Raw genomic sequence first — 12,172 nt, forward strand, 5'->3', positions numbered from 1 at the left:
CCTCAACCCTACTGTACCTATATATATATATATATATATATATATATATATATATATATATATATATATATAATTTTTTTTTTTCTATTCATTTATTATACTTTGTCGCTGTCTCCTGCGTTAGCAAGGTAATGCAAGAAAACAGACGAAAGAATGGCCCAACCCACCCACATACAAATGTATATACATACATGTCCACACACACACATATACATACCTATACATTTCATCGTATACTTATATATACATACACAGACATATACATATGTACACATGTACATAATTCATAATTGCTGCCTTTATTCATTCCCATTGCCATCGCACCACACATGAAATGACAACCCCCTCCCCCTGCATGCATGTGAGGTAGTGCTAGGAAAAGACAACAAAGGCCACATTCATTCACACTCAGTCTCTAGGTGTCATGTATAATGCACCGAAACTACATCTCCCTTTCCACATCCAGGCCCCACAAACTTTTCATGGTTTACCCCAGACACTTCACATGCCCTGGTTCAATCTATTGACAGCACGTCGACACCAGTATACCACATTGTTCCAATTCACTCTTATTCCTTGCATGCCTTTCACTCTCTTGCATGTTCAGGCCCCGATCGCTCAAAATCTTTTTCACTCCATCTTTCCACCTCCACTTTGGTCTCCCACTTCTCATTCTCTCCACCTCTGACACATATATCCTCCTTGTCAATCTTTCCTCACTCATTCTCTCCATATGACCAAACCATATCAAAACACCCTATTCTGCTATCTCAACCACACTCTTTTTATTACCATACATCTCTCTTAACCTTTCATTATTTACTCGATCAAACCACCTCACAACACATAGTGTCCTCATACATCTCATTTCCAACACTTCCACCCTCCTCCACACAACCCTATCTATAGCCCACGCCTCACAGCCATATAACATTGTTGGAACCACTATTCCTTCAAATATACCCATTTTTGCTTTCTTAGATAATATTCTTGCCTTCCACACATTTTTCAACGCTCCCAGAACTTTCGCCCCCTCCCCCACTCCCCTTATGTCCTTTGTTCTAACCTTTTTCCATTCTGTGCTCAGTCTCTCCTGGTACTTCCTCACACATGTCTCCTTCCCAAGCTCACTTACTCTCACCACTCTCTTCACCCCAACATTCTCTCTTCTTTTCTGAAAACCTCTACATATATTCCCCCTCCAGTTGCACCTCTCAGCTCATTAACATCCAAAAGTCTCTTTTTCATGCCCCTGTCAATTAAAACGTACTCCAGTAACGCTTTCAGGACATATATATTTTTTTTTCATACATATTCGCCTTATTCTGCGTTAGCGAGGTAGCGTTAAGAACAGAGGAGTGAGCCTTTGAGGGTATATCCTCACTTGACCCACCTCTGCTCCTTCTTTTGGAAAACTATAAATGGGAAGGGAGGATTTCCAGCCCCCAACTCCCTCCCCTTTTAGTCGCCTTCTTCAACACGCAGGGAATGCATGGGAAATATTGTTTCTCCCCTATCCTTAGGGATAATTATATATATATATATATATATATATATATATATATATATATATATATATATATATATATGTGTTATCCCTGGGGATAGGGGACTAAGAATACTTCCCACGTATTCCCTGCGTGTCGTAGAAGGCGACTAAAAGGGGAGGGAGCGGGTGGCTGGAAATCCTCCCCTCTCATTTTTTTTTTTTATTTTTTATTTTCCAAAACAAGGAACAGAGAAGGGGGCCAGGTGAGGATATTCCCTCTAAGGCCCGGTCCTCTGTTCTTAACGCTACCTCGCTAACGTGGGAAATGGCGAATAGTGTGAAAGAAAAAGATATGTCTCCATGGTTGTTTAATTTGTTTATGGATGGGGTTGTTAGGGAGGTGAATGCAAGAGTTTTGGAAAGAGGGGCAAGTATGAAGTCTGTTGGGGATGAGAGAGCTTGGGAAGTGAGTCAGTTGTTGTTTGCTGATGATACAGCGCTGGTGGCTGATTCATGTGAGAAACTGCAGAAGCTGGTGTCTGAGTTTGGTAAAGTGTGTGAAAGAAGAAAGTTAAGAGTAAATGTGAATAAGAGCAAGGTTATTAGGTACAGTAGGGTTGAGGGTCAAGTCAATTGGGAGGTGAGTTTGAATGGAGAAAAACTGGAGGAAGTGAAGTGTTTTAGATATCTGGGAGTGGATCTGGCAGCGGATGGAACCATGGAAGCGGAAGTGGATCATAGGGTGGGGGAGGGGGCGAAAATTCTGGGAGCCTTGAAGAATGTGTGGAAGTCGAGAACATTATCTCGGAAAGCAAAAATGGGTATGTTTGAAGGAATAGTGGTTCCAACAATGTTGTATGGTTGCGAGGCGTGGGCTATGGATAGAGTTGTGCGCAGGAGGATGGATGTGCTGGAAATGAGATGTTTGAGGACAATGTGTGGTGTGAGGTGGTTTGATCGAGTGAGTAACGTAAGGGTAAGAGAGATGTGTGGAAATAAAAAGAGCGTGGTTGAGAGAGCAGAAGAGGGTGTTTTGAAGTGGTTTGGGCACATGGAGATGATGAGTGAGGAAAGATTGACCAAGAGGATATATGTGTCGGAGGTGGAGGGAACAAGGAGAAGAGGGAGACCAAATTGGAGGTGGAAAGATGGAGTGAAAAAGATTTTGTGTGATCGGGGCCTGAACATGCAGGAGGGTGAAAGGAGGGCAAGGAATAGAGTAAATTGGAGCGATGTGGTATACCGGGGTTGACGTGCTGTCAGTGGATTGAATCAAGGCATGTGAAGCGTCTGGGGTAAACCATGGAAAGCTGTGTAGGTATGTATATTTGCGTGTGTGGACGTATGTATATACATGTGTATGGGGGGGGTTGGGCCATTTCTGTCGTCTGTTTCCTTGCGCTACCTCGCAAACGCGGGAGACAGCGACAAAGTATAATAAAAATAAAAAAAAATAACTCTCTTACCCTATTATTACTTACTCGATCAAACCACCTCACACCACATATTGTCCTCAAGCATCTCATTTCCAGCACATCCACCCTCCTGCGCACAACTCTATCCATAGCCCACGCCTCACAACCATAAACATTGTTGGAACCACTATTCCTTCAAACATCCCCATTTTTGCTTTCAGAGATAATGTTCTCGAATTCCACACATTCTTCAAGGCTCCTAGAATTTTCACCCCCTTCCACACTCTATGATTCACTTCCGCTTCCATGGTTCCATCCACTGCCAAATCCACTCCCAGATATCTAAAACACTTCACTTCCTCAAGTTTTTCAAACTGACTCACTTCCCAAGCTCTCTCATCCACAACAGACTGCATACTTGCCCCTCTTTCCAAAACCCTTGCATTCACCTCCCTAACAACCCCATTCATAAACAAATTAAACAACCATGGAGACATCACACACCCCTGCCGCAAACCTGGGAAATTATATGGGAGGGTATTGATTGAGAGGGTGAAGGCATGTACAGAGCATCAGATTGGGGGAGAGCAGCGTGGTATCAGAAGTGGTAGAGGATGTGTGGATCAGGTGTTTGCTTTGAAGAATGTATGTGAGAAATACTTAGAAAAGGAAATGGATTTGTATGTAGCATTTATGGATCTGGAGAAGGCATATGAAAAGTTTTTATCGAGGATGTAAGGCATGTGTACATGTAGGAAGAGAGGAAAGTGATTGGTTCTCAGTGAATGTAGGTTTGCGGCAGGGGTGTGTGATGTCTCCATGGTTGTTTAATTTGTTTATGGATGGGGTTGTTTGGGAGGTGAATGCAAGAGTTTGGGAAAGAGGGGCAAGAATGAAGTCTGTTGTGGATGAGAGAGCTTGGGAAGTGAGTCAGATGTTGTTCGCTGATGATACAGCGCTGGTGGCTGATTCGTGCTGGTGACTGAGTTTGGTAAAGTGTGTGAAAGAAGAAAGTTAAGAGTAAATGTGAATAAGAGCAAGGTTATTAGGTACAGTAGGGTTGAGGGTCAAGTCAATTGGGAGGTAAGTTTGAATGGAGAAAAACTGGAGGAAGTAAAGTGTTTTAGATATCTGGGAGTGGATCTGGCAGCGGATGGAACCATGGAAGCGGAAGTGAATCATAGGGTGGGGGAGGGGGCGAAAATCCTGGGATCCTTGAAGAATGTGTGGAAGTCGAGAACATTATCTCGGAAAGCAAAAATGGGTATGTTTGAAGGAAAAGTGGTTCCAACAATGTTGTATGGTTGTGAGGTGTGGGCTATGGATAGAGTTGTGCGCAGGAGGGTGGATGTGTTGGAAATGAGATGTTTGAGGACAATGTGTGGTGTGAGGTGGTTTGATTGAGTAAGTAATGTAAGGGTAAGAGAGATGTGTGGAAATAAAAAGAGTGTGGTTGAGAGAGCAGAAGAGGGTATTTTGAAATGGTTTGGGCACATGGAGAGAATGAATGAGGAAAGATTGACCAAGAGGATATATGTGTCGGAGGTGGAGGGAACGAGGAGAAGTGGGAGACCAAATTGGAGGTGGAAAGATGGAGTGAAAAAGATTTTGAGTGATCGGGGCCTGAACATGCAGGAGGGTGAAAGGCGGGCAAGGAATAGAGTGAATTGGATCGATGTGGTACACCGGGGTTGACGTGCTGTCAGTGTATTGAATCAGGGCATGTGAAGTGTCTGGGGTAAACCATGGAAAGTTGTGTGGGCCCTGGATGTGGAAAGGGAGCTGTGGTTTCGGGCATTATTGCATGACAGCTAGAGACTGAGTGTGAACGAATGGGGCCTTTGTTGTCTTTTCCTAGTGCTACCTCGCACACATGAGGGGGGAGGGGGATGGTATTCCATGTGTGGCGAGGTGGCGATGGGAATGAGTAAAGGCAGACAGTGTGAATTGTGTGCATGGGTATATATGTATGTGTCTGTGTGTGTATATATGTATGTGTCTGTGTGTATATATATATATGTGTACATTGAGATGTATAGGTATGTATATTTGCGTGTGTGGACGTGTATGTATATACATGTGTATGGGGGTGGGTTGGGCCATTTATTTCGTCTGTTTCCTTGCGCTACCTCGCAAACGCGGGAGACAGCGACAAAGCAAAATAAATATAAAAAATATATATGTATATATATATATATATATATATATATATATATATATATATATATCAACTCTATCATATGCCTTCTCCAGATCCATAAATGCTACATACAAATCCATTTGCTATATATATATATATATATATATATATATATATATATATATATGGTTGCGAGGCGTGGGCTATGGATAGAGTTGTGCACAGGAGGGTGGATGTGCTGGAAATGAGATGTTTAAGGACAGTATGTGGTGTGGGGTGGTTTGATCGTGTAAGTAATAATAGGGTAAGAGAGATGTGTGGTAATAAGAAGAGTGTGGTTGAGAGAGCAGAAGAGAGTGTTTTGAAATGGTTTGGTCACATGGAGAGAATGAGTGAGGAAAGATTGACCAAGAGGATATATGTGTCAGAGATGGAGGGAACGAGGAGAAGTGGGAGACCAAATTGGAGGTGGAAAGGTGGAGTGAAAAAGATTTTGAGTGATCGGGGCCTGAACATGGAGGAGGGTGAAAGGCGTGCAAGGAATTGGAACGATGTGGTATACCGGGGTTGACGTGCTGTCAATGGATTGAATCAGGGCATGTGAAGCGTCTTGGGTAAACCATGGAAAGTTCTGCGGGGCCTGGATGTGGAAAGGGAGCTGTGGTTTCGGTGCATTATTACATGACAGCCAGAAACTGAGTGTGAACGAATGTGGCCTTTGTTGTCTCTCCCTAGTGCTACCTTGCGCACATGAGGGGGGAGGGGGTTGTTATTTCCTGTGTGGTGGGGTGGCGATGGGAATGAATAGAGGCAGACAGTATGAATTATGTACATGTGTATATATGTATATGTCTGTGTGTGTATATATTTATATGTATACTTTGAGATGTATAGGTATGTATATGTGCGTGTGTGGACGTGTACGTATATACATGTGTATGTGAGTGGGTTGGGCCATTCTTTCGTCTGTTTCCTTGCGCTACCTTGCTAACGCGGGAGACAGCGACAAAGCAAAATAAATAGATAAATGAATATATATATATGTATATCCACCCTAAAAGCACAAACTCTACATGTATATCCATGTGTATGTGTGTGGGTTGGGCCATTCTTTCGTCTGTTTCCTTGCGCTACCTCGCTAAACGGGAGACAGCAATAAAGCAAAATAAATAGATAGATAAATATATATATGTATATCCACCCTAAAAGCACAAACTCTACAATGGAGTTCCCATGGAGCAGTTCTTTTTCCTACATACTTCAGTTTCCTCCTTCATGATCTTATTTCATCTCAATCAAACCTCAGGATGAAGGTCCCTTCTTATGCAGATGACTTCACAATCTTATTACAACACACTAACTTCTCAGCAGAAACAACAAACATGCACCACTACATTACACAGTTGGAACAATGGCTCACTCAGAACAGAATGTTGGCATCCCAAAAGAAATCTAAATAATCACTGGCTGCTTGGCAACTACAAACACTCAAGAACTTTACAATGAAATTAATATCCTCCAAGTACAGTTCTACTTCATCATGTTGGGCACTCATTTCTATGCAACAGTGCTAGACCCCTCCCACCCTAACCACTCTATAACTAACTAATAACTCCCAAGCAGACATAAAAGGTTTACTCTTGCCTCACTTCAACAACCTTTACTCACAGAACTCCCCCACCTATAACAAACAGAACACTGGCAAAACTGATACACACTAAAATGATCCAAAAAGCATTAACAACCAGCCTCCAGCTCAGTTTTAAACTTAACCCTTTGTCCCTACACTTATCAAAAATCAAAGCCCTCAGACAAACTTGTGTCACTCTCTCACTTACACATTGTACATCACCCATTACTACAGCACTACAAGTGCCATTTCATCATGGCTCAGGGACCATAAAGAAGATGCCAAGCACTTAATACTCAGTTGCCCTGCTCTTACTGCACATAGACACACACACACACACACACACACACACACACACACACACACACACACACACACACACACACACACACACATGACACCACAACACTTTATGACCTGTGGTCTGACCAGTGGATGTGCTGCAGGAGCCTCATAAAGATAGAAGGGACTCCTGGGGCAGGGAGTTAAGGTATATACAAAACCTTTAAACTCTGAATGGAGTTCCCAGACTGTAGATCTTTCCTCATCCCTCTTTAACCTCTTCCTGCACAACATTCCAATACCTTCAGCAAACCACAAGCTTATCTCATATGCAGACAACCTCACAATCACATTACAATATCTTGACACCATTGTAGCTACAACAAATATGCAGCATTTCATTACACAATTGGAACAATGGCTCATCCAGAACAAAATGTCTGCTTCTACAGGAGTCTTCACAAATCCAGCCTACACCCTGCAGTTACCTTGAATGGACAGGCACTCCCGCTGAACATAACACCAGCCATTTTAGGCATCACATATGGCATGCATGACATTCACTCCCCACACCAATAACATCAACTAAAAAGCAACATATAAATTACATTCCCTCAGAACACTAACTGGCACCAGATTTGGACAATGTAAAGAATCCCCTAGCATCCTCTACAAACAATTCATATGCTACTTTATGCCTTACTTGCCTCGAAATCAAATATAAAAAAAGCATCAAACCACTCTAGACTGAGTACTCAGAATATTTACTGGCTGCTTAACAACCACATATACTGAACATTTACACATTGGAACAAAGATCATCCTAATTCAATCCCACCCCAATGTGCTCAGCACTCAGTTCTTTGCAACAGCTCCAGATCGCTCCCATCCAAACCACCCCATAAGTAACCACCAACTCTCATGTGGAATTTAAAGCCTTCCACTGCCTCACAGTTCACCAGCCTCTCCTCACAGATCTCCCATTCCAAGGGAACACAACATTTTCAAAACACACACACACACTTAAATGACTTGATAAGAACTTACAACTGCTCTCCAAATTCAGTCGTAAGTATCACTCCATACATCCATCTGAAACCACATTCTCCAGAAAGACATGAGTCATGCTTTCCCATCTATTCTCTGGACTTTACCCATCCTTGGAAATGCTGATTCAGCACATTCTAGACCCATCATATTTCAGATACAACAACCACAATGAAGTTTTCAAACACTTCCCTGCATAAGTACATACAGCCTCACTTCACTTCATAACCTGTGGTCCCATGTAGTGGATGTAGCCACCCTCCTGAGTGCTGTGGGAGTTTCATAAAGTTAGATATGACTTTTGGGTAGGATGATAAGTTGTAAGTAATTGGTTCCTGGTGTTGCTGGACTTTTGCCTGCTTGATGTTACTCTGTGGGTAAAAAGTCAACTTTTGCAAGGCAGCATAATTAGGAGTACAGTCTCATTAAACTTCTCACTCCAACAGGGTCTATCATTTTCCTGCTGCTGGTAGTACTGCAACCTTAGGCCACAAGAAAGAAAATTAGAAAGGGATGCTGGGGTAATGATAAATAGATATATAGATAGATAATTGCTTGTAAGTTGCTTGAAGTGTAGTGCTAATGCTGGGATGAAAGGAAATCTGTTGCCATTGTCAGGCTTGTAAATAGAAGTAGTTGAGCTGGATAGAGTTTACGAATACAGTATAGAAAATTTCATTATTGATAAACCTGATGCATATTATCAGATCCTAGAATGTTTAACTGGGGTTACAGTAAGCTAAGAAAACATGATAATACAGTATAAAGAACTATAATGTTATAAATAGATGAAAAGGGAGTGAAATATTAGTCAAAATCTTTTACAAGTTTTAGACCAACAAAGCATGAAATGTTTTGGTGGAGTTCGAGCCAGCTATAAACAAAGTGTAAAAAATGTTGCTGACAGCTTGAATTTAGGAAATAAGATGATAAATAGTATGATGTGCCACTTACAAAACTAATTGACTTAGATGGTTTACAAAGGTGAGAGAACAAAGCCTGCAAGATTTAGTTCCATGTTTGAGGGGTAATTGGCCAGGAATTTAACAGGAGTCACTTGTTGGGCAATCCAGCACATGTGTGTATTTCCTTACTGCAAAGAAGGGTGGGGAGTGGGGGGATTTCTTAACTGGTATGTTCTAGATGATTGTATATCTATATGTACACAGTAGACACCTGCATGGTAGCCAAGATCTTATTCATCCATCTAAAGCACTGTTAGATATCATTTTCAGATACAAACTTTATTTTTTCAATAATAGGGGTAAAATTCTGTAGTATTCTTGACGAAATTTTCTAGAAAAAATTGTTGCTAAAATAGTTTGCTGTTTTTTTCTCATAAATCACCAGGGTATGAACCAGAGTTTACATATTTTGGTTTGGTTTGTTTATAAAAGTATGTGATAATGAGAGCTATAGTGTCAATATCACATTACTGGAGGCATTACAGTGTGATGCTACCTCTGCCTGGCTATGACCACTTGGGACGTAAGGTCGTGTTAGGTCGCTGGGGAATTTACGATCCTAGGCAAGTCAATGTGGATGACATGATGAAGGCCAGCTGTATGGTGTTCGATACTATGGTGGAGGAGGATGAGCAGGCTTGTCTGACTGGCTTTGTGATTGTGGGGGACTGTGGAGACCTGACACTGGCTCATGTTATGGGATTTACCCCACCTGTGGTACAGAAGATCATGGTCTTGTACCAGGTAAGACTTCAACCAGTCTTGTACCAGGTAAGACTACAGCCATGGTCTTGTACCGGGTAAGACTATAGCCATGGTCTTATTCCGGGTAAGACTATAGCCATGGTCTTATTCCAGGTAAGACTTCAGCCATCGTCTTATTCCAGCACTGACCATGTTCATTCTGTTCATTCAGCTTACCTATTCATGGAGTGATTTTCCTATGGATTGGCTCAGACAGTTCTAGTGTTAAAAGGGAGTGATCCATGTGAAAGCCTTTTATGTATACCTAAAGTGAATGAACACATAAAAAAGGAGTTCTTGAATAGGATTAAAGGATATCAGGTATAAGTCTTCCATTGATACAAGACCAAGTTGACTGCATCTTGAGGTGCACTACAGCTGGTATAGAACATTTCTGTTTATGGAATAAACTTACATTGTTGAAAGATATAATTTTTTATATAAACATTTGTGGAAGCTTTTTCTCTCATCTGTTGTCTGCTCCTTGAGCAGGAGAAATTCTTTTGGATTTTTTCTAGGAAAAAACAGGGTAGGAAGTTCCAAGTCTCCTATTTCTAGTGGATAAGCACGCACTGGTTTTCCTCACCAATCGCAATCCACCCAGTCATGTTAGTGACAGCCCACTCATTTCAGGACTGCTTTTGGCCAATCAGAGACCCCAACAGAGGTGATATCACTGACCTATTTGCTTCTCAAAGTATAGAATTGTCTTGGATTGTGCATTGATCAGGGTGGCTTCCTTCCGCTTTTTTTTTAGTATATTAATTTGTTCATTAAGGGCATAGTGTATTGTAAGTGGGCTTTGGTCAAAGTTTTGGTATATTTATGTACTGTATATAGTTTTATGCCTTGTGTCAATATTAGAATTTCCTAATTGATGTGAGGCATAGGCATCCATACAATAATTGAACATTCTGACTACACAATCAACAACTTAGTTACCCCCTTTCTTAAGAAATTTAGCTGTAATAACATCCATTCTAGCCACCTTGCCACACTTTATCATATGCAAAACTTTCACCACCTCTCCTGTCTTCACAGAACCACTTTCCCTGACTCTCGCACTTCACATATCACCACAACACAGACACTATACATCTGCTATCCTCTCATAAAACACATTTTGTGATTATTCACAATCCTCTGTCTTCGCATCACTGTCCATTACCACTTCTCCATTTGCACCTTTCACTAATGTTCCCATTTGTTTTAATGGTTTTCTCTCCAACAACCTCCTTCATTTTTCCCTCTCTCATTTGCCCCATTTTCATCCCCTCCTTCTTGACCTCCTGCCACTTTCTTTGTACATCTCTCATTCATTTGCACTTCTTCCATGGAAATACCACCAATGCACCTCTTTTCTCTTCCCATCTTAACTTTACCTCGTCATCCAACCACTCACTACCATTTCTCACCTGCCCACCTCCCACATTACACATGCCACACACTTCTCTCACACATGCCAGCACTATTTCCCTTAGTATCTCCCATTCCTCACCCACACTCCTTACTTCATTTATTCTCTTCTTTTGCATTTCTGCACCCAATCTATCCTGGTTTTATTTTACACAGTTTTCTTTATTCTTTATCAAATGTAATCCAAAAATGCCCAATTACTGCCATTCCTACTAGCCCACATATACATATTTACCGTCACCTTTACAGGGAAAGTACAAGCGAAATGAGAATCAGGAATTAGGATTATGAAAACATCGTTATGCTTGCTAGCATGATCTTCCTGGACGATGACTTAGTTTGAAATCATGTATGGTACCTAACGCCATCACCCAATATGGTGCTCTTGAGGATGGGTTCATGATACAGTGTAGTGGTGGCAGACAGAGGTCTCTTGGGGCTGGGTCACTTTTTAATGGTGTTTGGTGAAGCAGTGTCTCCACTTATAGCAATTTCTCTCAAGTGTTGGTTAACTTGTGGCACTTTTTTGGTTGTGTGTAGTGGCTTTGCGGCAGTGTCTTTTGGTGCTTTGTGATAGTGTATAGTTGTGCTTTGTGGTAGTGGCATTTTCTGGTAGTGTGTAGTGGAACTTTAGGAATGTGTTCGAGGCATTTTGTTGTGCTGTGTAATGGTTCTTTGTAATTCTGCATAGTGTGCTGTCTAGCTGTTTGCAGTGATTCTTTGTTTGGTTTCCCAAGGGGTTGGATTTTCTGGTGGCTTCATGCCTACTTTGCTTTTCCCAAAGGCTGATTTTGCTTATGTGCAATATGTTGCAACACAGAGTAATGTTTTCTTGGAAGCTGAGGTACTCATTACTGTTTAGATCGCTTGAAGAATGGAATAGGATGAGAGTAAGTTAGGGAAGCAGTGCTGAAGTGTATGACTGAAGTGAGTAGCATGCAGAGGGTGGATTGTGGGTCTATGAAAAAGGGGAGTAAGTGATGGAATGATGAAGTTAAATCAGTAGTGGAAAAGAAAAGGGAGGCATATGGATGATAACTTCAG

The 12,172-nt window shown here is 41.6% G+C and overlaps 2 protein-coding genes across 17 annotated transcripts in view; one reads left to right on the forward strand and one right to left on the reverse strand.

The window, feature by feature from the left end:
- The window catches only part of LOC139753844 (uncharacterized), a 126,539-nt gene that overhangs the window by 50,766 nt on the left and 63,601 nt on the right, over positions 1-12,172 (reverse strand). The window lies entirely within an intron of this gene.
- The window catches only part of LOC139753845 (retinol-binding protein pinta-like), a 76,122-nt gene that overhangs the window by 22,751 nt on the left and 41,199 nt on the right, over positions 1-12,172 (forward strand). For 2 of the 15 annotated variants that reach the window (XM_071670774.1, XM_071670765.1), the window contains exon 4: positions 9,454-9,712. The exons of the other annotated variants lie outside the window; for them this stretch is intronic. In XM_071670774.1, the coding sequence (XP_071526875.1) occupies positions 9,454-9,712 (259 nt within the window). The remainder of the gene's footprint in view (positions 1-9,453; positions 9,713-12,172) is intronic. 15 annotated transcript variants of the gene reach the window in all.

The sequence above is a fragment of the Panulirus ornatus genome, chromosome 15 (genome assembly GCF_036320965.1).
Source record: "Panulirus ornatus isolate Po-2019 chromosome 15, ASM3632096v1, whole genome shotgun sequence".
NCBI lineage: Eukaryota > Metazoa > Arthropoda > Malacostraca > Decapoda > Palinuridae > Panulirus > Panulirus ornatus.